The sequence below is a fragment of the Xenopus tropicalis genome, chromosome 1 (genome assembly GCF_000004195.4).
Source record: "Xenopus tropicalis strain Nigerian chromosome 1, UCB_Xtro_10.0, whole genome shotgun sequence".
In the NCBI taxonomy this organism is placed as follows: domain Eukaryota; kingdom Metazoa; phylum Chordata; class Amphibia; order Anura; family Pipidae; genus Xenopus; species Xenopus tropicalis.
Window position 1 is genome coordinate 25042019 of NC_030677.2, and position 27648 is coordinate 25069666.

General features: G+C 40.5%; 1 protein-coding gene across 2 annotated transcripts in view; it reads left to right on the plus strand.

Moving 5' to 3' along the window:
* sorcs2 (sortilin-related VPS10 domain containing receptor 2) overlaps positions 1 to 23028 on the plus strand; it is a 501641-nt gene extending 478613 nt beyond the window's left edge. Inside the window, exons 22-28 of one of the 2 annotated variants that reach the window (XM_002938263.4) lie at positions 3294 to 3406; positions 7315 to 7440; positions 9353 to 9452; positions 11956 to 12058; positions 14313 to 14470; positions 18807 to 18886; positions 19174 to 23028. In XM_002938263.4, the coding sequence (XP_002938309.3) occupies positions 3294 to 3406; positions 7315 to 7440; positions 9353 to 9452; positions 11956 to 12058; positions 14313 to 14470; positions 18807 to 18886; positions 19174 to 19197 (704 nt within the window). In that variant the 3' untranslated portion in view covers positions 19198 to 23028. The remainder of the gene's footprint in view (positions 1 to 3293; positions 3407 to 7314; positions 7441 to 9352; positions 9453 to 11955; positions 12059 to 14312; positions 14471 to 18806; positions 18887 to 19173) is intronic. The other variant, XM_031895320.1, reaches the window with a different exon arrangement.
* Positions 23029 to 27648: the final 4620 nt, after the last annotated feature.

A 27648-nucleotide genomic window follows, 5' to 3' on the forward strand; every position in this document is an offset into this window, starting at 1 on the left:
CCTACTCCTTTGGGAAGGTTGCCACTAGATGTTGGAATATTGTTGTTGGGATTTGTTTCCATTTGGCCACAATAGCATGGTATTGTCAAGAATGTCATTATACACTGTAGCCTTAAGGTGGCCATACACAGGCCAATTTTAGCTGCCGGTCCCTTAGACCGATTCAGCAGCTAATAGGCCCATGTAGGGGCACAAAATCAGGCAGATATCAATCGGGCAGGTTAAAAAATTTTGGCGATCCGACTTTGCCTATACCCGTCTTTCTAATTTGATGATTTGGCCCAAGGGCCGAATGACCGAATTAGCCTGGATTTGCATGATATCGCCCACCCGTAGGTGGGAGATATTAGGAGAAGATCCGCTCGCTTGGCGACATCGCTTGGAGACATCGCCAAGCGAGCGGATCTGAAGGTGTATGGCCATCTTTAGGGCTTCCTTTCAATGGAGTCAGAGGCACAAACCATGCGAAAACAGCTACAGACCAGTTTTCTGCCTCCATCTAACTTTAGTGCTGACAATTTACATTCAAGTAGGTAGTGTTCTTGTGGCAACTGCCAAACCCAGACTTTTCCAACAGACTGTCAGATGTTCAAATGTCATGTATATCTCCAGATTAAGCGCTTCTACTGTTCCAGGCTCCAATGGGGTTGACCTTAATGCCACTTCAGCTGACACTTGACATTGCACATGGGGATGTTAGGTTTGCATGCCTCCGATCACCCATAGAAACTCCATGCTCTCTGCAAATAGTAGAGCCATTTAGTGGACATAAGCAGGCAGAAAGATACTGTAGCTAGACAAATAGTTAGATGGATGGATGAATGGATTGATGGATGATTGATAGACAGACAGACAGAGACAGAGATAGATGATAGATAGATAGATAGATAGATAGATAGATAGATAGATAGATAGATAGATAGAGCCATATAGTGGAGAGAAGCAGGCCGAAAGATAGCTAGACAAATAGGTAGGTGGATAGATATGTAGATGAATGGATGGATGGAGGATCGATAGATAGACAGAAAGAGACAGATAGAGATAGATAGATAAATAGATAGATAGATAGATAGATAGGACAGAAAGAGGCAGATAGATAGATAGATAGAGCGAGCCATATAGTGGAGAGAAGCAGGCCGAAAGATAGCTAGACAAATAGGTAGGTGGATAGATATGTAGATGAATGGATGGATGAATGATCGATAGACAGACAGAAAGAGACAGAAAGATAGAAAGACAGATAGATAAATAGATAGACAGACAGAAAGAGACAGATAGATAGATAGATAGACAGATAGATAAATAGATAGATAGACAGACAGACTGACAGAAAGAGACAGATAGATAGATAGATAGATAGACAGACAGAAAGAGACAGATAGATAGATAGATAGATAGATAGATAGATAGATAGATAGATAGATAGGACAGAAAGAGACAGATAGATAGATGATAGACAGAAAGAGATAGATGATAGATAGATAGATAGATAGATAGAAAGAAAGAGACAGATAGATAGATAGATGATAGATAGATATTTCCATTTTTTGATACCCAAGTCTTAAATAATGGACCTCCGTGCCTGCTAAAAGCATGTCTGTTGTAAGTAACTGTTTAATATGAATATGTGTCTGTGGATGAAGGCAGACAGTTATTACAAATACAGGGAATATTGGAAGTGCTAAGCTATTCTGCAGCTGCAGTGTAGGATTTCCAATCTATTTACATTTTACCAGGATTAGCAAGCATGACATGTATAAAGGCGTGTATTCTGAATGACTGCAGACATGTATGACATTGTTTTAAAACAATTCAGGTTTTGTGTAACCTCTTAAAGTTTAGCGGGGAGGAGAAATTCTTGGTTATTTGTATTTTAATGTTTTCTAGAAGTTTATGCTATCATTTCATTAGGCCTCAGCTTAAATTTACACAGAGAGGATGTTCTTAAATGAAATGTGGTGCAACTTTACACTCGTTATAACACTAGTGGGGTTATGTAATAAAAGGCACCAAGTTTGCCAAGGAGCAGTAACCTATAGCAACCAATCAGCAGGTAGCATTTACTGGTCACATGTTTAAAAACAAACATCTTATTGGTTGCTTTGGGTTACTGCTCCTGGGCAAACTTAGTGCCTTTTATTACATATGGGGGGGGCTAAAGTTTACACAAAAGCTCAGCTAAGTGGTGCTGGGAAATACAGTAGTTGTAGTTGCTTCCTTACCCAACAGGAGACTTTGCTTACACCATTATGGACGTCCAACTATTTGTAATCCTCATCATCGGCTTCCAGCACCACCATGCTAGCCCCAGTATTGGCAAATCTTGTAATAAAATGGCAATGAGAGATTAGTAATGGCAGACTGCAAGCAACACAAAGACAACTGTAAAACCCCTAATGGTGCCCATTGCCTGGACAATAAATACAATATCACACATCTCCATGGTTGAGCAGTGGGAGTAAATCTACTTACAAGATGCTGGCAGATGTTAGACTTTGATATAAAACTAAGAAAAAGAAGCTTCACATTTAATAACAGGTTTTGGGGAGACTCATGTCTAGCAGATTAGGGGAACCTTGCCATGGATATAGAGGGGGAACTGGGGTATAATGAGGGAGCCAATCAGGTAAATGCCATTAAGCAGCAGAGGGAATAATCATGAAGGCAATGAAACATGTTTTCATAATTTAGAGGGAAATTGGGTTGTAAATCTGAAGACTAGATAGGGAGAAGTATACGCAAAGATACAAGCTGTGGGTATATATAGTTCTATACAGGGTCAGACTGGGCCACCGGGACACCGGGAAAAACCCGGTGGGCCCCGGCGGGCCAGACCCGACCCTTGCTGGTGCTCCCCCGGCCCAACCATTCCTCCCCTGACGCGTTAAATGTATGCAGGCTCAGGGGAGGATGTCGGGTGGGGGACCCTGTGGGGGATTAGGGGGGCCCCTGCGGGGGGTGGGTTAGGGGACGCGGCCGGCAGGGCCCCCGGGGCGGAAGCCCCGGTGGGCCCTGCACCCCCAAGTCCGACCCTGGTTCTGTAGAACACAGTGTAATAATAAAGTCTTTGGGAGTAAGTCAAATATCAGGAAATAGACTCTGAGACTTACATTAGTTTTTCTAGGTAGTCGACATTTCCAACAACAGAGGGAAAAAAGAGAAAGTGAAGAAGGGCAAGTCTTCCTTTCACACTGTTAGCTTGTGTTGGAGATAGAGCGAGGCATAGGGCAAGCCAGAGAAAGCTTTATGGGAACCATGACATTTTCTAGAAGATTCCTATTTTTGTCTTGCAGATGAATACCAAGTTCTATCACTGATGTTCAGCAAGAACCTGGATATGTACAATCCCAACATCCCAGAGTGGAGAGACGACATAGGACAAATTGTAACAAGACTAATAGTGAAGGTACGTATAGACTGGCTTTCCATATCCCAGCATTCCAATCACCATCCAGATTTTATCAGATTATCATCCAAATTACATTTGCATTTTTTTTTACATACAGTATCAGTATATCCATAGCTCCATAATGATGGCTGCTATAAATAACTGTAGGAGTCTGATATTGCACTAATGATAGTGGGGAAAATCTTACTCTGTACTGATCTTATTGCTTGCATATTATATAAATAATGAAAAATAAATGGATCAACATGGGGAATGCCTGTACCCAGTTTCTGTATTTAAGTTCTAGACTAATGCACACATGTGTATTACAGGTAAACTTGAATGACTAAAACTGTGAAAAGAAAAACTTGAATGCATCAAATTTGCATCCTTCTTAACATTTTCAATGGACCTGCAAACTTCAAAAAAATTTCAAAGAACTCGAAAAAAAAAATTGCTTAGATTTGGCTTAGGGTAACTCCTATTGACTTTTGCCTGAACTCGCAAGCCTTTAGATGCCAAAGCTTTACATTCAAGTTTTTCAAATTTGTTGCGCTTAATGATTATCGAACATTCGAGTTATGGAAACTGTCATTTATATTCAGGAGTTTTAGCACAAAAAAAAGTTCAAATCGTAGCAAAAAAAGTCTGAATTTGAAAGTTGATACATCGGCCCCATAATAGGGTGTCCAATGTGGGAGCTGCAGGTAAGGAAACTTTTTGATGCAGTTGGAGAAAATCCCTGCAAAAAAGAACACATATTGGAATTTTCTCAAATTGGAATCTCATCTTTTTCTTTTGAGATTTAGGAAAAAAACATGAACATTTAAAAGGAATACTGACATGATTTTTATGGCATACATTTTATTTCTAAATGACACTGTTTACATAGCAAATAATTCACTCTACCATTTAAAATGTTATTCTTGAACCAACAAATGTATTTGTAGCGGTAATATTGGTGTGTAGGCGCCATCTCAGTGCATTGGGCCTGAGTCTGAGCTTTCAGCCAGCGCTACACATTAGAACTGCTTTCAGCTAACCTATTGTTTCTCCTACTCCCATGTAACTGGAGGAGTCCCAAGCCGGACTTGGATTTCTTACTATTGAGTGCTATTCTGATCCCTACTGGGAGCTGCTATCTTGCTCCCTTCCCATTGTTCTGCTGATCAGCTGCTGGGGTGAGGGGGGGGGGATATCACTCCAACTTGCAGCGCAGCAGTAAAGTGTGATTGAAGTTTATCAGAGCACAGGTCACATGGCTGTGGCACCCTGGGAAATGAAGAATATGGCTAGCCCCATGGGAAATTTCAAAATTAAATATAAAACAGATAACAATGCAGGATTCTGCTGGAGAAGCTCTATTAACTGAGGCGTTTGGGGGGAAAAAACATGTTTTCCCATGACAGTATTCCTTTAAATAATACAATTCAGGCAAGCGTTTATAGTAGCCACTGGTCGCTGTATTTTAGCCTTCAAGCTATGTTGTTTTTTGATGTTTCACAATTTTTTTTAAGATGAATGGAACAGTGTGAGTTTTTTTTGTTGTCTGCGACTCAAGGAGAACTTATCAACCCTAAATATATAGTAACGTAGGGGAATAAATTGTCATTGTTAAAATACTTGATTGCGTTTAATCACATTTTATATTCTTGAAATAGTAACTGGAATTAGAAAATGAATCCCTCTGCCTCCCCGAGTTTGGCTTCACTGTATCTCGCACGGTTCTGCTTTCCAATAATCAGTCCATACTTGTCCCGCTGCCATAGAAACCCTTATTTTGTTGATATTCCAATAAAGGCCGACAGGTATTGGCCTAGCTTGGCGCACTCTGTAGTTACACAGTTTGTGATTATATTTTCACAGCAAGTGTTTTTGAAAGCGATTTAAGAAAGGCTTAAGATTTAATTACTTCTTAGAAGCATTGAGCACATTTCCCGCATACGCCTATAGTGCGCGAATCCTACTTACTGCGAGAATTGCAAAGCCATACAGCCTGTGTAACACAGCAGCCAGCTGGATATTTTATATCAATTTCTGTAAATGAGAAATGCCTGATATTACGTTTTTTTTACTGTACAGAGAAAGCTCTCATAGTTTGAGGTTTTAGCACTTGGTAGCACCCCAAGAAATGAGCATGATTGATATCCGCGTCATTCGGCCTTGGCAGGCATCCCTATTACAAATGGGCTACAGAATGTTTATTTAGGGATGTGAATAAAACAGTTGCCCTTGTGCGGAATCGAGTTACTGATCTTCCCACATTATTGTCAGATGTAATATACGACTCCGTGTAAAAACAATGAATCCGGAATTGCCCCGTGGAAACTTTATATCACTCCGTCCACTGGTCATTAGATTGAGGTTTTGGCTTTTCTTTCATTTCCACAGCAACCACCACATTTGTTTATAGAAAAGGAGGCTCTCTGTAATTCCTTCTTGGCCATTTCTCTAAACCAATATATACGTTTGTCGTTGCAAGAAGCTGTAATACCGAGAGATGCGTTCGCTTAAGAGAATCAATCATTTTTCTGCAGTTGTATATACAGTTCCACATGTACAACGAGGAGTCGCAGTTGCTTGGTTTAAACACGCCATTTGTTCCTTTACATTTTGTAGAATATAGATTTAGGTTTAGAGAGAAAATTAATATGAAATGAAAGCAACGCTAAACCTACAATAGAAATTGATTCCCCTGAAAAATAGTCACTAGTATTATAGTTATCAACTACGTTCCAGGGCCACTGCCTGGTTCTGATTCTCTGGCTCTGCAAATTTCTGGAACCTGGTAGTAAAAATTGACCAATTGCTGAAAAGAATTTCAATGATCTAGCGTACGGTTTTTAAATGGGGATGCTTATATTTGCATGAAAGGAACTGCATTTAAAATATTGTTGTGTAAAAGTTACCCCCGTGCCATAGCACTTGGCACCAGTATTTTTGGGAAAAAAATCGTTTTGTTTCTCCCAATCGAAGTACAGGCTTCATGAGCCCTAACCTCCAGTGGGGGGAAAATATAGGGGTTCTTTACCTATGACAGATTGGTAGGGGTGCCCCTTTTGAGTCAAGTATGGCACAAATGCCCAACAACAAGGTATCCCCAGAAATTACTTGTATTAATAAATATAAACGGAAATAATCAAAACTAAAGAGCAGACTTATCATGCCCAAATGACCAAATGCAGAGTTGTTAGGAATAGGGCATTCTATGACATAATAAAGTTAATGTAAAGGTTAACCACCCCTTTAAAGTCACAGGGTTATGTATTCAGTGAAAGGGTAAGTAACACTTCCCTACGTAATGAATGACCCCTAAAGTGTTCTGAGTCAGTGTTATCATCAGACTACCATATATACTCGAGTATAAGCCGAGGTACCTAATTTTACCTAAGAAAACTGGAAAAACGTATTGACTCGAGTATAAGCCTAGGGTGGGAAATGCAGCAGCTACTGCTAAGTTTCAATAATCAAAATAAATACCAATAAAATTACATTAATTGAGGCATCAGTTGGGCATATGTTTTTCAATATTTATTTCAAAGAAAAACAGTAAACTAGCTCTGTAAGCGGAGAAGAGGGTCAACAAAAACAATATGAGTACTACCCCACGCTCATTGCGCATTGGCAATCCCGAGGAGATGTAAGGGGAAATAAGTATTGCTAGTGGGAGCCTAGGCCAGGGCACTGGAGGGTCTGGTTGCAGGTGGCCTAATTTGCACACAAAGGAGAGAGGGTGCTAATCTGGAGGGACCCATGGCACCCGACTCGAGTATAAGCCGAGGGTCACTTTTTCAGCACATTTTGGGTGCTGAAAAACTAGGCTTATACTCGAGTATATACAATAACTACTTTCTTTGTAATTGTGTTCATCTGCATGTATATATATTCATCAATATTTTAATGTCGCGGTGTATAACTATTTACAGGAAACCAATGTCCCTGAGCAAACAATAGTGACGGTGGTAAAACCAGGACTTCCGACCACTGCGGAGCTGTACCTGCTCCCACCTACCGACGTACAGAAAAGAAAGAGAAGTGCTCCAAATGATAAGGTAAATTCTATACAAGTTAGGTACAAACAGATACGACAGTATAGGAAAGGAGCGTCTCTGGCTGCCTGCACCTACAGTTGCCACCCAGCCGCCTCCGACCTAGCCTGTAAAACACTTGCCAGGACCGGTATTACAAATTTATCAGCAATGTAGTTGCCAGTTCTTCTATAACCCTTAAGTAAGCCTCTGGCCTGCCCCACCCAATCCAACCCAAACCCGTTTTTCCTTCCCGCATCACTCTATTTCCACCCTCGTAAATGATGATGGTCCAACTGCAGGATATTAATGGGTAGCAACTAGAAGAAACAAAGACACCACCTTGCATCAAGGTTATTGGGGTTCTAGATATCCAAGGTTATTGGGGTTCTAGAGGTCCATATGACTGTAAAATAATATATGACATTTTTAATTAGACATTCATATTGGTCTTTAAAGGATACGTAAACCTTTAAAATAAGTTCATGTAAAATTGATGAGAAAAAATTTGCAATTTACATTCATTATTTATTTATATTTTTATTTAATTCCAATATATTAAGGGTTAAAAGTACTGTTACTATGAATGAATTTTGTTACATCAGCGCCACCTGCTGGTCACTTTCCAAACATGACGTAGTGGAAGAAGTTGTCAGGAGAAAGAGAGAGGGCTGGGTTGATGGTCTTCAGGTGAGGAAACACATTAGAAACCTCAAATCATTTTTCTCACCTCTTTCCTAACCAGAAGAACATCAACCCAACCCTCTCTCTTTCTCCTGACAATTCCTCTACTATATCAGTCAAAACCAGACCAGCAGGTGGCGCTGTTGTGACAAACTTCATTCATATTGACAGTACAGGTTCCCCTTACTATCTTTGAAACTTGAACAAAGAAATAATGAATGTAAATTACAAAAGTGCACTCTCATCCATTTTACATTCACTTATTTTTTAGATTTACTTATCACCTAGGTGATGTCCATTAAGCAGGACCTGCTTTTAATATCATTCATGGCTCCAAGACAAGTCACAGTTAGTAGTATTGTGCAAGGCTAGCTATACAGACATGTAAGAAGGACTTTTGTCTCGTCCCTCCAGACTGAAAGGAGGCACCTTGGCCATAAAGAACACCAAGGGCCAAAGATTCATCAATCCTGTCACTTTTTGTTAAGATGAAGAACCTCAGTTTTGCGAGTTCACCCTGTGCCCCACTTTTCTAACTGCAGTAATGTTGTCATTTCTGAAAAACATATGGACTGGCCTTAATTATAAAACATGGCACAGATTTAAAATGGCTGCAGTTTTGCTGTATACGGCACATTCACCCTCTAGCAATGATCACAATGTGGGAATGGTGAAACCGGTAGCCCAGTACTTGGTTTCCCATTACACCTTCAAGCTATTTGAACACATGGCCCTTGTACCTCTATAAAATGAGCTCATTGTTATATCAGGTCGAAATTAACTTGAACGATGAAGCATTTGGATTCTGGCGACTAATAAGTCCTAGTCCCATAACGTCACTTCTGTTTTTGTGATAACATTAACGAAGGAACTTTCAGTTGTGGGTTGGTCATTGACCCTACATGAACGTCGACTCATCTGCTCATTAGTCGTTCCAGTTTTTCATTCTCCCCATTGAGCCTTTGCACCAGAGTATGTCCCACTTGGTGGCCCAGCAAGTAGAGCCCAACTGGCACAGCGCATCTGGTACAGGCGTTTCCAGCTTACTGTATATAAGTAATATATAAGTATCATATAATTAAATAACTGAGTCTGAATAAAGAGCAAACAATGTCCAAATGCTCTGATCTACAATTCCAACCACATTTAGCAACCTTGGGAAGCCGCTGAACCTTGGCCAGTCTGCAGCCTGAGAGCCATTATCTGAATGTTACCTGTGCTGTTACTAATATACGTATTCCATTTATTTCAGAGAATAGCCGTGATAAAGCAAGTCCTCAATGCGCACAACATTAGTTTCTTCCTGAGGGGTGGATTTTGGGTCTTGGTGACACTAAGCGATTCGGAATCAGGTAATTCTGCTTCTCTTTCTCAAAGTCATTACGGAGGCCAAAGCCCCGCGGGCTACAGGTGACATTCTGTTTTGTTGCTAGTTGCTGTCATTTGCTGCAATAAAAAAATCTTTTCTACTTTCTATTTGAAGGAAAACTACAGTATTCAGTTTTGTAATAACAGCTTGGGAGTTATGTTAGTATGGATTGCTGGAGTTTTTCATTTGATTTTTTTCTTGTTCTTGGAAGCCTAAGATACTACTGTAAAATGTTTATTTTGATCAGACAGTGTGTCCCAGGCCAGTACCTTCCATTGGGAATATACACTGTCTGGGGGTTATGTAATTAAAGGAATTATGTTTGCCCAGGTGCATTAACCCATAGCAACCAGCAGGTAGCATTTACTGGTTGCTTGTTTCAAAACAAACATCTTACTGGTTGCTATGGGTTACTGCATCTGTGCCTTTTATTACATATGGTGGCGCAAATTCTACGTAACGAGAATACTCTGTGAATCCTTTCTCTTCATTAACAGATTTCACTGTACAGATGAGCAACAAATCCCATGTCTCACAACACTTTTGCTCAGAAAACCAGGGCATTTATGGCACATTGCATCCGAAGTCACTTATAAGTCACTTCCATAAGGCAGCCATTCCCTATCCAATAGAATGGAAAATGTTTGTCGGAGGGGTAGAACATTTTGATCACATAGGTTCTCACAAAGAAGACTGATCAAAATACCCCTGTGCTTCATTAACTTAGAAGCGAATTTATTTTTGGGGGGCTGGGTGGGGTGTTAATATTGGGGTGAAATTGGGAAATTCTCTAGGAGTGAATTTCATTATAAGCTGTCTTTGAGGTAAAAGCAAGATATCCGCTGCCTCCTCGCCATGTATGTTGGCCTAATATATTCTTATGTTCATGTACTGCTTATACAGGTATAGGATCCCTTATCCGGAAACCCGTTATCCAGAAAGCTCAGAATTACGGAAAGCCCATCTCCCATAGACTCCCATTTTAATCAAATAAGTCAGAATTTTAAAAGTGATTCCCTTTTCTCTGTAATAATAAAACAGTACCTGTACTTGATCCCAACTAAGATGTAATTACCCCTTATTGGGGGCAGAACAGCCCTATTGGGTTTATTTAATGGTTAAATGATTCCCTTTTCTCTGTAATAATAAAACAGTACCTGTACTTGATCCCAACTAAGATATAATTACCCCTTATTGGGGGCAGAACAGCCCTATTGGGCTTATTTAATGGTTAAATGATTCCCTTTTCTCTGTAATAATAAAACAGTACCTTGTACTTGATCCCAACTAAGATATAATTAATCCTTATTGGGGGCAGAACAGCCCTATTGGGTTTATTTAATGGTTAAATGATTCCCTTTTCTCTGTAATAATAAAACAGTACCTGTACTTGATCCCAACTATGATATAATTAATCCTTTTTGGAGGCAAAACAATCCTATTGGGTTTAATTACTGTTTTATTGATTCTTTAGTAGACTTAAGGTATGGAGATCCAAATTACGGAAAGATCCCTTATCCGGAATACCCTTGGTCCCGAGCATTCTGGATAATGGGTCCTATACCTGTACTAGTAAGCTTGTATCTTTTGATTCTTTAAAATATTATAAAACCCTTCCTTGAAACTATCTACTATATCAGCCAGTGTAGTTGACTACTCCCTATTCATTTACCAACAAGCCCAGATCTAAAGGAAAAAATAAACTTTCATCAATTTCTAAAGGCCCCTAGATTTTTTTTTTTTATATATCACCCATATCTATATTTATATAAGGTGATCCCCCCACTTTGTCACCTCCTCACATGTAATCATCCCCAGTTTGGACAGACCTGTCTTGAAGTCTTCCATTCGCTACAATAAGTTAGGCCATAGTTTTATTTCAGTCTAGGTTAATTATAGTCCTTATTGTCTTTGTATAAAATGGAAGGTATAAATTGAATACATTTACAAAGTAAATGCAAGATAATGGTTTACAAAGGTTATATATCTATGAATTTCCTAGCTGCCTAGATGAATGGAATGGTCGTACAACAGTCCAACTGGAGGCCCTCAGGCCAGATTAGGCCCTCCAAAGGATTTTTACGGACCCCAGTCTCAAAGGCACCATAGACTTAATTGTATTATTTTAATTAAATCTAGCCTTTGAATGTGCTATTTAAGAAATAATTGCCCCACTGCATGTAATAAATTGGACAACACTGATTTAGATGAAGAGTCTCTATTGTCAAGTCCAAGTTTCAACCAACACCTGCTCTGCTTAGTGTTAACATAGAGGAGATAGAGGCAGTGTGCAAAGTCTGGAAAGGATTGCTAAACAAAGCTGGATTACACGGGGACCTACTGTATGTTGTTCATTAAAATCAAACCCCCCCCCCCTATCTGAATCAGTGATAAGTGAATTGCTAAAGATTAGATGATTGCAGTTGAACTGTGCTGTACCCTGAGCCGATGTGATTCTGTTACTAACTGGGTATTTATTATTCCAGACTCCCAGAGGATTGGGGGAGCCGGAGGATACTGGGCCATACTCATTATCTTTGCCATCTGCCTTGTACCGGTTGGAGCTTTTATCCTTTATAAATTCAAAAGGCAAGTGAAATCCAAGTTATGAGCATAATTAGGATTAATTGAATGGTTGCTTGAATAAAGATTATGGTTTTATTTCAATGTATTCAAATGACATGATACTACCTATTCTTTCTTTACAACAATATGTGCTTTGACTTTTATTGTTCATAAGAAAAAAAAATGGTTCTCCTATGACTCTTTAGTCGACCAAGTAAGCACTGGCAGTGCCGCATTATGGGAGTCTGTGTATGGTATTTCCATTGCATTGCAATACAGCACTTCTTATTTATAGTCATCATTAAAGAGGCACACAATTACCTCTGTGCCCATCATGTGCCCATATGCATACCGGATCATTCAAAGTAGGTAAATCCTGATAGGAACTGAGTATATTTTGGCTTTAAGAATTTTTATGAAAGTACCAGCTGTAGAAAATTTCATGTAATTATACATTTGCCTTGTACTCTATGAGAGACGATTGCTGAGTACAGTAACACTGAACAAGAAGGGCCACCTAGAAGTGTTGTATTCTTTATTAAATGGCAGTATGACTAATATAGAGGCAGTAATACCACCAAACCCACAGTAAACCATGGAAATTAGAACAAGGGTGCCAGGAGTTGTTAATAAACTGTAACTTTATTCTTCCTGAAGAGAAGAATTAATCCCAAGCCTAGCATTTCAAGGTAACATTCCCCAAAGTTTCACTACCTTATCCTGCTCATTTCAACCCTAAAGGTGGCCATGCACGCTAAGATCTGCTTGCTTGGCAATGTCGCCAAGCGAGTGGATCTTCTCCCGACATCCCCACCTATGGGTGGGCGATATCGGGCTAATTTGGTCGCTTGGCCCTTGGGTATTAGCGTCCGTCGGTATCTGACTACATTTTTAAACCTCCCCAATCGAGATCTGGCTGATTTCAGGCCAGATGCTGGTCGGGCAGGCCTGTTGTTAGTGCCCAGTATCGGCAGCTAGAATCGGCCCATGTATGGCCAGTTTAACTGGCGGGTTCCCACTAGGAAGCTATTCCCACTCACTTCTTGCTTGGCTTTTAGCTGCCTTTGCTCACTGTTCTGATCTGATTCATGCTGTTAGGTGTGCTAAAACCTATGCTGACTAGGGCCTCTGTCTACTTAATCACTTGCGTGCTGGCTGTGGTTCTTCTCTGAAGTGGCTTCAGGCCCGGATTTCTGAACAGGGTGCCTCAAGGCCACCACCTTTTCCCCCCGACCCCCCGTGCAACTTAATTCATACAGCGCCTCTCCCCATTGGTCTGTATGCGGGCAAAATACTCTGGTGCGGCTGGGCAGCATGCCAGCCCTAAATTTCTGCCGCTGCCACAAATCTGGGCCTGAGTGGCTTCGTCAATAGATGCCTCTCCCATGAAGCACACTTGCCCCTGTGGTTTTTCTCCATTTATATGGTTCCAATCTCCACCCTCCTAGTCATTTCTAGAACTGTTCCCATGATCCCTCTAGTGGCTGAACACTATAATTACTACTAACATATTTGGGAACTAACTGTACCATCTTCTAGTGGCAGAAAATGGTAATTACCCCAAAATAACTTTCATAAAGCCCCTTTCCCCCCCCCCGCCTTACAAATGGGCCTACAGAAAAGTGTATGGAATGTGCTTAAATAGTGGATGGAGGAGGACTATTCAACTGGTTGGTGGCTGCTCAGATCTTTAACACAAAGATTATAAAACATTTCTGGATCATTATGGAGGGTGAAAAATCTAGTCAATGAAAAATAGCAGTACATTTTATAGACTGGAGTTGACTACTGCAGACAGGTAGACTAGTAAAGCAATAGGAGAACATTAGTCTGAGGTCTTCATATACTACACATATAAATCAAATGAGGTGCTCATTTGGTCTTTTTGTGGAGAAGGCCTGCTTTTTGGATAGAGGCTCTGAGCTCTGAAAGCAACAGAATATTATCTATTGGCCTATAAAGCCCATAAAGTAGAACTAGAGTCACTGTCCCCATGACAGACTAAGCCCCTCAGCCTCAGCGGCGCTATTGTGCCCGAAAATTATTTTGAATTAAAAAGCTAAACAAAAAGATGCGTTATGTTAATGAAACTTTGAATGTAATTTGCCTTCCACCAGTTAGAAATGCGGGGAATCATGAACCAAGAAAATCAAACTCCCATCTGTAGCTTTAGCCAATGGAGATAGGATTGTGGGCATCAGATTGCTGCTTTACCAGCTCACACAGTAACAGCCTTTACTTTTTCCTATAAAAACATTGTTTTATGTTCCTACCATAGGAAAATGCCGGGGAGGAATGTTTACGCTCAGATGCACAATGAAAAGGAGCAGGAAATGACAAGTCCAGTCAATCACAGCGAGGACACCCAGAACATTATCCAGGGAGAGGAGTTTATTGATGATGACATGGACACGCAAACTCTAGGACATGGGAGAGGTAATGAAAGGACCTTTTATGTCACTCTGATTAGTGTTTCATGCATTTTCCTGTGTGTTTCCATAGGTCCCCATCGCAATTCATACAACATAAAATATTAGAGGGGATTTGTTAATAATAATTGGCACATGAGTGTATTTTGCACCAATGCAGGCATATTCCTTATGTGCCACTCTGTGAAGCCTGGAGGTTCCTGAACAATTCCAAAGCCAGACAAGCTATACTGGTCACCTATGGCTGATAGCAGCTTCTGTTCAGCAGAACAACTGACTTAACCCTGTAATTGCTGAGTGCCAGAAATAGAGCGGGCCACTTAGACGTCCAAGGCGATAGTGTTTGACATGGCGCTGCCCCTCCCTCTCTGCTTGGTCCACACTGGGCAAAATGCCCCTCAGCCCCATCTTGCTCAGCCCACACAGGCAACCACTTGCTCACCAATACAGCTCTCTGCTTAGTCCCACCCCCACCAATCACAACCCTCTCTAATGCCTCTACTGCCTACCTCTAGCCCAGGCCAGTAGTAGCCCATGGAAGTATCTCCCTCACAAGTTCACTGGCAGTTACAAGATTCAGTAACATTCTTTGTTACAACAAGCTTCACTAAATAAGAGCTTGTATACCCTTCCTGGCTTTGTAGCTGTTTAGATGTCTCCAAGCACTGTGTCTCCCTGTACAGCAGTGATCCCCAACCACTGGCTCAGGGCAACATATTGCTCCCCAACCCCTTGGATGTTGCGCTCAGTGCCCCCAAACCAGGTAGTTATTTTTGAATTCCTGACTTGGGGGCAAGTTTTGGTTGAATAAAAACAAGATTTCCTACCAAATAAAGCCCCTGTAAGCTGATAGTGTGCATAGAGGCCCCTAATAGCCAATCACAGCCCTTATTTGGCTCCTCCATGAACTTTTATGGTGCTTGTGTTGCTCCCCAAGTCTTTTTCCATTTGACTGTGGCTCACGAGTAAGAAAGGTTGGGGATCCCTGCTGTGCAGGATGCACTTCAACATTCTAAATACCTGTCATGGAGCCATACACATGCTAGATCGCCTTCAACTTTCACGAAATCATTTAAAAAGTTTGATGGGCCATAACAGATCTGAAATTCTGCACAGCTAAAGGTTCTTATTTTAAATGCATGGTATTATAGTAGAGCTGAGCACGTCAAGTAGCTTAGAACTTGTAGCTACTAGATACGGTATATTGAGACCTGGATGAACGAAAATCTTCATAGACATATTGATATCGGGCCCATGGCACCTGTTGCAGCCATCATGCCTTCACCCAGACAAGCAACCCTATCACTATGCTCAGGAATGAAGGCATCAACAGCCAAGCCCACCATGAACAATTCCATGTAATGCCCCCCAGGCCAAACTGCCTACATTTGGCTCAAACAAATGTCAAATTCTAGCCCACGGCTTTGCAGCTTGTCAGACTGTAACATGCTTCCATTTGTTTTTATTATTTGCATTCAAGTGAGCAGGATATGTCTCAGAAATGTTTTGTGCTAATGTACCATCACTAATGCAAAGTGATATGCCTGACACACATTCAAACACTCACCCCGCACCAGATAATATGTACAGACTGACAGCCTTTATTGCTGTATAATCTGCCTGACACACAGAAATTGCCGGCCAACCGAGAGGGTCTCTGAGAAATACTTGGGCAGAAGGTGAATGGGACGAACACGTGTCCTTTCTATTTATCTACTATGTAAATACAGACACACTGAGCAAATTAAATCCTTCACATATGGACGTACCGGGGTAGGAGGAAAATAGACCTTGTATAAAGGGCATTGCCACTTCCTGAATGATTAGAATTTTCAAGCCCCCCCGATAGTGTTGATCTAGTTACAGACCTACCCGAAGGCTCCATTGATTCTGCTTTATTGTAATCCTCAAATATGGGGGACAGTGTATTATTGGCCAACTTCATAGAGCAACGTGGACATTGCCTTTGCAGGGATAAATACCAAAATAAAACAGACATTATGGGCAGCCAGCCGGAGAGCTCTTTCTACTGAAAGTGAAGTGAAATGATGGTGGTTTCATTATATTGTGTAAGAGTTTAGTGCAGTTTGGCAGTTTAGTACAGTATTAAGGGGGAACTGTCACCCAGACATAAAAAGCTGTATAATAAAAGTTATTTTTCAAATTAAACATGAAACTCTCATTATTTTTTTATTACCGCATCCATACCCATTATAAGGCATTTGAAAATCCCAGCTGTCAATCATATATTGCCTGCCCCGCCTCTATGCCTTAGGCATAGAGGCATTTCCATTCAGGACTTCCTGTCACTGCACTCCCCACTTCCTCTTTACCATCTAATTGTGTAGCCAGTGCATGGCCACCAGGTCCCCCATTTTGGCACATAAACAAGATTTTGGGGTGATACAAAGCTTGCCTTCATAACAGTGCCCACAAAATGGCGCCTGCCTGCTGCTGTGATTGTGAATCCCAAGACTGAAGGAAATAAGATTTAAATCATTTATATAGTGTAAGTAAAGTTTATTTTGCTTTACAATCAAAATAGAAAACAATATAGAAATATATCTTAGGGTGACATGTCCCCTTTAAGCACTATATTTCCATGGAAGTATCTTAGTATAGATGAAAATTATTGCTGTATCAGCTATTTGGACATAGTTCCACAAATGTTAAGGACAGCGTGTATCTCCAATTGGCCCTCAGAATGGAAGTATTTAGGAGAGCGACAAGACATTCTCCCATATTTCACCCTCTCTGTCCTTCAGACTGGGTGCCCTACAGCCGCTGCTCTGGGACCACATCGAGGAGCAACTCTACAAATAGAGAATTGATGCCCTAGATTGATGACTGTAGTTCTAGAAATATCTAGGAGAGTAAAAATCGTTATCTCTACCTGGTCTTCAGACTGGGTTTATAGAGTTATCTAGGAGAGCAAAAAAGTTTCTTTCTACTTGGTGTTTAGGCTACGGTTTTAGAAGTATCTAGGAGAGTAAAAATCTATATCTCTATTTGGTCTTAAGACTGGGTTTATAGAAGTATCTAGGAGAGCAAAAAAGTTTCTTTCTACTTGGTCTTCAGACTGGGTTTTCAGCAGTGTCGGACTGGCCCACCAGGATACCAGGAAAACTCCCAGTGGGCCCAGGTGTCAGTGGGCCCTCCTGCTCCTCACCATTTGGCCTGTTTCATGGTCATTCCCTATTTCTGAATGGGAACAAAGGAGACATAGAAGGAAGGATAGATGCTAGCATGTAAATAAAAGAGACTAGGAGAATAAAGAGGTTGGGTGAGGGAAGGAGGAAAAATAGTTTGGATAGTGGGCCTATGGTCTAAGGGGTTCTGGTAGGCCCCTGAGGTCCCAGTCCAACACTGGTTTTCAGAAGAACCTAGGAGAGGAAACATCTTTATCCATACTTGGTCTTCAGGCTGGGTTTTTAGAATATCTAAGATAGCAATAATCTTTATCTCTACTTGGTCTTCAGGCTGGGTTTTTAGAAGTATATAGAAGAGCAAAAAAAAAACTCCCCAAATGTCACCCTATCTGGCCTTCATACTGTGTGTCCTCCAAGGGATACACTGCCCTACACTGATGACTGCAATCTACAGAGACAGAGCAAATATTCATATACATCATTTTTTTGATACATCATTTTTTTTCCCCCCAGAGAAGCAGCACTATGCCCACTATCAGACTTCCTGCCCTGTGGTGTATAACAATGTTTATCTTGCCGTACATGGATGATTAGCCGGTTTTACCATATTTTTTGTAAATTCAGCTTTTCACCTGAATTCAAATTGTCTGTGTAGTTTGAATAAACTGTATAACTAACAATCGAAAAAGGTAAAAATATTCCAGAAAAATGTGGTGTTCTCGCGGAATAATAACTATAAATGTTGCTGGCTTCTGCTGTTACTATTCAACCAGTGGTAGTACCAGATAGAAATGTCCCAGGATGCCATAGCTTGGTACAGATTTTACTTACACACAAAAGAGGGGTGACACTGGCACCTCAGAACTTGCCATATTGCGTTCATTTGGTCAATGTGTTCATTGCTGTGTTCAGAAGCGCTAAGTACCGCCCACATCTACAAGCCCCACCTCCTGACACTGTTGCAACTACAGAGAACATTTACGTTGTGAGTTGCAAATAGTTTAAGGTGAAAAATATACAATTTCTGTGTATTTTTATGTCAATATAAGTTTAATTTTATCCCCCTTTATTTTGTGCACATCTACCAGTGTGCTTCCACTCTCACTCACCCTCTATTCTGTGTCCTATATATTCTATTTTGCTTACTGTTTGTATGGCCCATCCTTGGAATTCCTCCACACCATTGCCTTGCAGTGAGGCTCTCTGGGAGAGCTGGACATTTGAGCAGCTACACGATCCCCTTATTGTCGGTGCCTACCAGTGCCCAAACGCAGGTCAGTGGCATGTTAGATGGATGTCCTGCTCCTCTCCCCATGTCCCCTCAACAATATCTGCACTATTAATGCACAATAGACCTTGCCACGGTTATGGTCCCCCCACGACCCAACCAAGATATCCATGCCTCGTCATGGATCAGACACAGACATTTTTGGATGTTGTTATTGCACCTTTTTTTTTTCTACGTACTTGTACAACCACCCTTCTTTTCCAGTGTGTAGTGAGAAATGAAACTGTATCGATGAGCCAATGCTATAATAACGCTCTTCTGTTTCTTTGCCAGGTAATCACTCAGGCGTGGTTTTAAGTATTAATTCCAGAGAGATGCACAATTACCTGGTTAGCTGATGTTCACAGCTGAATTCAAACCTTACAGACTTTTCTTCTGTATTGTCTTATATCTCCGTGGGAAATCAAGAGAGTACGAATGGACTGTAACAGGAAGCCAAGTTCATTCCGACTGCTCCAGGGACACTTACATGGAAGACCAACTGGACGCCTGGTTGTTTTTAAGGACATGATTTCATAAAAAAAACAGACAATTGCTACAAGTCATACTCAAGTGGTAGCAAATTTGTAATCCAAGGCACATGTTCTGTCTTGTATTCATATTCTCTGTACTCCATGTAATGCATATATGTCTTCTTTATCTAGAGAAGCCTTTTTTATTGAGTTTACATTTCTTTAGAATAATGAAATTCCCAATCAGACTCTAACGTTGTCCTACGGGGTGTTTTCATCCACCTTCCCAGTATGAGAATTATTCTACAGTACATTAGCAATAGCACTATATACACAGAACTGACTTGAGTGAGTAATTATCATTAAGCTATTTCCAATTAAGAATTCATTTCCTAAAGTCCCATTATCTATTTTTGTTTATAGAAACATCGCCCAATATATATTTATGATCAGTAACTGTACATTTGGCGCATATCAAGGGTTAAAAAGATTCTCAAAATAGTGCACCCAAGCTTAGGTTACTTCTCCAGGCTTTTGGAATATTCGGATACTTGTGTTTGAAATGTTCATTTTACCCTTTGATACTATGGCCCTATACAGGTATGGTTATCATATATATGGAATTATGGTGCAATAATTCCAATGGAAAGACCTAATAAAAGTAGCTATGAGACCAACAGTGAGTATGGATCAGCTGAGCTACGCCACTTGTCATCTCCCCTCACCTGCTATAACTTGTACCACTAGTCTTCAGGTAAGTTTTAGTGCAGCCATTGGCCATTTTGTTTTGGATAGCTGAATTTGTTTGGTTAACAGTGCCAACGAGAAGATAAATGCACCCTAAAGCCTTCACCTCCTACTTTTCAGCTGGGATGCTGGGGGTGGTTTAGGCCTTGCGTCAAATTCTGTCTGCACTTGTTCCTCCTATTGCCGAATGGAAAATACTAATGCTTCTCAGATTTGCCCGGTTATTGCTGTCAGTGCCCACTATACCCCTCAGCCATGCCCACTTTCTACCAAGCATCACTCCTTTTGGATCAGAAAATTGAATCTCCCACCCATATAGAGTCAATTATAGGTTATTTCAGGGTAAATCATGTCAATATGTTTATGCAAGGCACCTTTTGAGAGTGTTTAAGGAAATGGACTAGGCCAGAGGAAAACCGAGGCACATTTTATATACATATATATTCCTAGAACTATACCAGAAGCCTGATACCAGAATGTTTTCTTATATCAAGTACCATGACATGATCCCAAAAAGTCTAGGAACCACTGACCTAATGGAATCTGCAAAAATATATTATTTTGTATTGTCATTCTATACACTGACCCTAAAAAAGGATATGTTCACTCTCTCGGGTTCACCTGTTAAGGAGAGTTAAACCGGTGCTACAGTTACAACAAAAATGTCCCAGAAAGTTGCAAAATACATCACCAGAGATGTTGTACAGCCAGGAACTGCTACGGGACACACACCTCTTACTAGTTTCTTGTAATGAGAGTATAACACAACAGGAGGCTTGTGGGAGGGGATAGGGAAGCGTAACAGTCTAGGCATGGGCTGAGCTTCATGTTGAGCCAGTAATATATTTGGGACTAGATCTCATTCTGGGACCTTCCTTAAGGACCTTGAAGAAGGACACAGTATGTGACCTACTCCTGATGATATATGTATATATATATATTCAGCTCTTCATAATTTAAATGAAAACTAAAAAGTAAAGGTAAAGTATCTCGTTTATTTGCCTGTGGAAAGGTGAAACATCAAAGCTATCTTCCAGTTGCTCTAGCTTTGAATGTAGCTCCTCCCAGAAATGGCAAATCCCCATTTTCAGGCAGCGTAATCTGTTCTTTATTTGTAGAAAAGTGTCAGCTAGTGACCTATGGACAGTCTCTTTACACCCAGAGTTTCACCAGGTTTGCTATAGCCATTAACACAAGATGGAGAAACATATTTTGGTACATTATATTCTGAATCAGAGTAAAATCTGATGTTTTCTTTGGTTTAATGTCTGGGACAATGGTCTCTGGTGGTACGACTATATACAGTCTGGGCAGGGACTCCCCTAATATTGCACTTCTTCTGGAAAACACACTACTTATAAGAAGCATTTATCTTCCTTTTAAAAGTTAGGATGAGTTCATAGTTGATTTATGAGCACAGAACATTCTTCGTCTCCATATTTGTACCTAAAGGTTAATGTCAGACTGGAGATCCTTGCTTCAAATTCAATCAGCAACCCCTTTTGACCCTGGACAGTTTATATAGTTGTCTCATATGGTTCAAGCCGTAGGGCATTTCCCCCGTATGCTTAAATAAACCCTATGTACCACATACACACAAATAATCCCTTACAAAGAGCTACTTGTTGTATTTAGATAGCGCTATTGCCTCTGCATTTGAGGAAGAGGTAAAGAACAAGATAATAACAGAACAAAAATACCTATATATATAATACAGAATATACAATTACGTTCACAAAAGGAGGTCCCTGGAATTAAAGCATCAATGCTTTATAAATATGCCCCAGAATCTCCTGTTGTACCAGAATTCACTGTGGAGCTTATAATGGCTGCCGTGGCTACAGCCAATCCCGTAAGGCTGCTCCGTACCTCTAGCCTGTGTTGGGGGAAAGGAGCCTTGGCCGGCACTGTGTGTAGCCCCTTGGGTGTTCATTATGGCAGATGTGTTTACTTGGCTTAAGGAGGAGGAGTAGGTGGTTGTAGTTGGCTAAAAAGTGGGGTTCATAATAGTTCTGCCTCATTGGCTTCCCATATGTTTGTAGCTCTCACCCATACATACTAATATATCAGTGCAAATAGGCAGAGATAGAATGTTCTATGCACACAGAACTTGGTACTCTACTTAAAAGGGGAGTTCACCTTTTAGTATAATATAGAAAGTGCTATTCTGCAACAATTTGCAATCGGTCTTCATTTTGTTAATATTTGCAATTTTGGAATTATTCAGCTTTTTGATCAGCAGCTCTCTAGTTTGGAACGTCAGCAGCTATCTGGGACCAATTTAACCTAGCAACAAGGCAGTGGTTTGAAAGAGAAACAAAAAATATAAATAAAGGAGGGCCTAAATAGAAAGATAAGTAATACAATGTAACAGTTGCCGGGGTCAGTGACCCCTATTTGTATGCTGGAAAAGTCAGACGTAAGGCAGCAAAAAATGGAAAAAAAAACTATGACAATAAATAATGAAGACCAATTGAAAAGTTGTTTAGAATAAGCCACTCTATAACATACTAAAAGTTAACCTTGAGGTTGCAACCTTACAATTTGTTCTGAGATATTGGCAAATTCTTCTATAATAAAATATATGTTTAACCCTTTATGTCAGCAATTTCTCTAAAACATTCCAGCCGTATGTAGAAATGCGCGTTGCTCCAAGCGTGTCAGTGTCCATGCAGATACTCCCCGGCTCCGTGGCACAGCCATGTTACTCTCCCCTCCGCACAGATATTCCGTGTTCTCACTAGCCCCGCCCCTTAACACATTGCCTCAATCTCCCCCTTTTCAAATGTTTTATAGCACAGGAAAGACAATTTTTTAAAGAAAATGGCAAATATTTGTTCTGTTTACTTGCAAGTGTTTCTATGTATGGGAGGAAAGTCACATTTCTCTAAATTATTATGGAATAAAAAGGTGGAACTATGGAATTTTACCTGTTTGTGTCAAAGCCTTGTTTTTTTTTTAATTGAATGTACTGTATATTGAATGGATCCAAAAAGGGTAAACATTAAGAATGGGGTCAAATAATATTTTGGTAAAATGTTTAAAAAATCTTCCCTCTCTGATGTTATTTAATAAAATAATAAAATGTGGAATAGGGAGTATCACTCATGTATTATAAGGGATAATGTACCCCCTACTGTAAATGATAAGGATATTAGCAGTCACTGATGGGTTCTGTGCCCATATAAAGGCACAAGGCTGCAGGCTGAGTTATACAGGGAACTCTGAGTATCACTCATGTATTATAAGGGATAATGTACCCCCTACTGTAAATGATAAGGATATTAGAGGGGTTCTGTGACTATATAAAGGCACAAGGCTGCAGGCTGAGTTATACAGGGAACTCTGAGTATCACTCATGTATTATAAGGGATAATGTACCCCCTACTGTAAATGATAAGGATATTAGCAGTCACTGATGGGTTCTGTGCCCATATAAAGGCCCAAGGGTGCAGGCTGAGTTATACAGGGAACTCTGAGTATCTCTCATGTATTATAAGGGATAATGTACCCCCTACTGTAAATGATAAGGATATTAGCAGTCACTGAGGGGTTCTGTGCCCATATAAAGGCACAAGGCTGCAGGCTGAGTTATACAGGGAACTCTGAGTATCACTCATGTATTATAAGGGATAATGTACCCCCTACTGTAAATGATAAGGATATTAGAAGTCACTGAGGGGTTCTGTGCCCATATAAAGGCACAAGGCTGCAGGCTGAGTTATACAGGGAACTCTGAGTATCACTCATGTATTATAAGGGATAATGTACCCCCTACTGTAAATTATAAGGATTGTAGAAGTCACTGAGGGGTTCTGTGACAATGTCTTTGACAACGGAGTACCCGCTGTTACATAATATTCCAGTATGTGATTACGAGCCCTTACATTTGTTACTCACCAGCGATGAGCACATTTTTTCGCCAAACATGGATTCTCTGCAAAATTCCGCATTTGCCATTTGTGGTTTTTTCCATGAAACTGCTGTTAAACTTCGCCGTCACAAAACAATTTGCCAAGGTGAAAAAGTCACAGCCCTGTCAAAATTTGTGACATTTCTGAAAACTTTGCAAAAGTGCAAAATATTTGCGCAAATTTTTGGATGCGGCTGCGACACTTTTGCCAAGTTTTCAGCAGTTTCGGAAATTTTTTCGCTTTGATTCGCTCATCGCTGCCTATCGCCCACTGTTATTTTGCTGCCACTAAGACAAGGTAGGACAACATGGCCACACAAATGCCACAGAATGTACGTTATGCTCGCGGTGGGGAGGAAGGGTTGCGCTGCAGGAGTGGAAGCCCATGTGAAAATTCTCATATCTGTCTGTTTACAAGGACTACTGTTTCCCACTATCATGGCAAAAACAATAAATCCGATGGGCCCTTACCCCCAGCTACTGTGCAAAGCCAATGCTTCTGTGTCTGTGTCAAACTAGTGCCTTGGTGGTCTCACAGGCAAACAACACCGCCCAACAGATCTGGGCTCAGAATAAAAAAATGATAGAAAATAAATGTAAATGTATATTTTTTTAAAACTGAAATCTGATGGTTAAGGCACCTGCTTAGAAGCTACAGTGTAGCTAAGGTAGATCTGATATTCATTTGAAACTATTTACAGATTAGGGTGAAGACACACGGGGCTACTAGTAGCAGCTACTTTTTAACGGCTACTAAACTCCAGAAAGTACCCTACCATAGACAATACTGAGAATTAAAACACACATAGCCACAATTATCAGTAAATGATCAGCATTGTCTCTTTTAGTAGCCACGACAAGTAGCTGCTACTAGTAGCTCCGTGTGTCTTTACCCTTATAAGCATACAAAAGAGAGGGAGGGGGAATTTATTAATGCACATTTCCTAGTCCCCTGTTTCACAAGCAATTTAGTATCTATGAAAGTGCATGTATATTCAGAAAACAGGGGTTGATCATAAAATCAATAAGCCCGCAGGGAATGTGCATTGATCAATCCCCCCTCTCTTTTATATGTTTGTAGCTAATCTGGGCAGATCAGTCGCACTTTCAGTTTACTTATATATTTTACTTAGCCTTGGAGTGCTCTCTAACCCCCTGCTTGTGTAGTTAGCAGATTATGTTTGATTAAATGCGACAGGAGAACAAAAATAGTGGCCTTGCCACGAACATCAAACATGCCCCATAATTGATATTAATGGCACTGGAGAGAAATCTGTATTTGCACTTGTCATTCAGAAACCTGCTTAACAAATTTGAATTGCAGACTAATCAGAGTAATTGCCCCACACAGGCTGACAAGCGCCATCCAGCCGCCCGTAGCGGCAGCGGCCCAGGTGTCGGAGTATTTGGGAATGGGTTATGTCATATAGACTGCATCGGCTCATTCTCAGAATCAGAAAATAGCATTTGTATTGCACCCCAGCTTGGAGGCCACAATCAGATAGAAGATATGCACATTCCCTCCTGAGAGAATCCTGATGAAACTGTCAGGGAACGCAGCTGTATCCTCAACAGAAAACTCAACTGTTTGACCCCCAGAGCCCAAATAATACACTGTGGCAATCATTTGCGTTTCTACCCAGCCGGTCAGTAGCGATTGTTATGGAATCTTATTCTCTTGGAATGATCTTTTGTAAAATTCTGGAATATAGGAGTTGTATATAGAGAACACATGAAAGTTTGCTTTGTATCTTTCAGCAAGGTGGTAGCAATGGTTTTAGGTGATGTCTCAGTGTCACTTCTGGCACATTATGGGTTATGGCTAAAAGTAGCACAGAACTGGAAGACTGTGAAAAAATGAATTTACCTTTATCCCCCATTTCTTCACCATCATACTTACCGTTGTTCTCCTTTCCTGAGCAACTCCATGTCGGCACTCGCTGGGATAGCCCCTCCCCACTGCTCCCATCAGAAGGACCCTCCCCAACGCTTCAAAAGCCCAACCCTACCCCCAATTCGGTGTCTAGTAATAAGCTTCTAGAACGTACCTGGAAAAACTGCTGACATGGAGTTGTCCAGGAAAGGAATATTACGGTAAGTCAACACTTACCGGAACATAGCAAGCTAATATCCCCTAATATTCCTTCCAAGAAGGAAGAAAATCTGGATCCCAGAATGTAATGCTATTCTAGATACATCCCAAAACAAATGAAACCCTTACAGGTGAGCCTAGAAATAAACACCTGGTATAATAATAATAATATAATGTGCCCAGGCAAACTGGACTGAAACAAAAGACAGAATGAGACCCGTGTGAATAGCCAGAGTAAGGACTAGAACTCTATAGAGGCAAAGCCCACACCAAACCATACCGAGTGTGAAACCCAGCTGGCACTCTCACCTGGGGCAAGAGGACTAATTACCTCACCGATAGGGAAGAGAATAGTAAAACACTGTATTCACTTCTCACTCACACTACTTCCCAGCGCACCTGTAATAAATGTGCTCCATCCTGAGATCACTACCGAAACAGCTAAAGTATTGAGCCCCTGTGGGGAATTCCTTAACTGGCAGCTGGCTCTGAAACCTAAAATCCTCCATTTAAAGAAGAATAAGGGATCTTTCTGTAATTTGGATCACCATACCTTAAGTCTGCTAAAAATCATTTAAACCCAATAGGGCTGTTCTGCCCCCAATAAGGGGTAATTATATCTTAGTTGGGATCAAGTACAGGTACTGTTTTATTATTACAGAGAAAAGGGAATCATTTAACCATTAAATAAACCCAATAGGGCTGTTCTGCCCCCAATAAGGGGTAATTATATCTTAGTTGGGATCAATTACAGGTACTGTTTTATTATTACAGAGAAAAGGGAATCATTTAACCATTAAATAAACCCAATAGGGCTGTTCTGCCCCAATAAGGGGTAATTATATCTTAGTTGGGATCAAGTACAGGTACTGTTTTATTATTACAGAGAAAAGGGAATCATTTAACCATTAAATAAATCCAATAGGGCTGTTCTGCCCCCAATAAGGGGTAATTATATCTTAGTTGGGATCAAGTACAGGTACTGTTTTATTATTACAGAGAAAAGGGAATCATTTAACCATGAAATAAACCCAATAGGGCTGTTCTGCCCCCAATAAGGGGTAATTATATCTTAGTGGGGATCAAGTACAGGTACTGTTTTATTATTACAGAGAAAAGGGAATCATTTAACCATGAAATAAACCCAATAGGGCTGTTCTGCCCCCAATAAGGGGTAATTATATCTTAGTTGGGATCAAGTACAGGTACTGTTTTATTATTACAGAGAAAAGGGAATCATTTAACCATTAAATAAACCCAATAGGACTGTTCTGCCCCCAATAAGGATTAATTATATCTTAGTTGGGATCAAGTACAGGTACTGTTTTATTATTACAGAGAAAAGGGAATCATTTAACCATGAAATAAACCCAATAGGGCTGTTCTGCCCCCAATAAGGGGTAATTATATCTTAGTTGGGATCAAGTACAGGTACTGTTTTATTATTACAGAGAAAAGGGAATCATTTAAACATGAAATAAACCCAATAGAATGAAATGTTGAATTCATTTTCTATGTCGGCATATTAAAGAAACAGGCGCAGA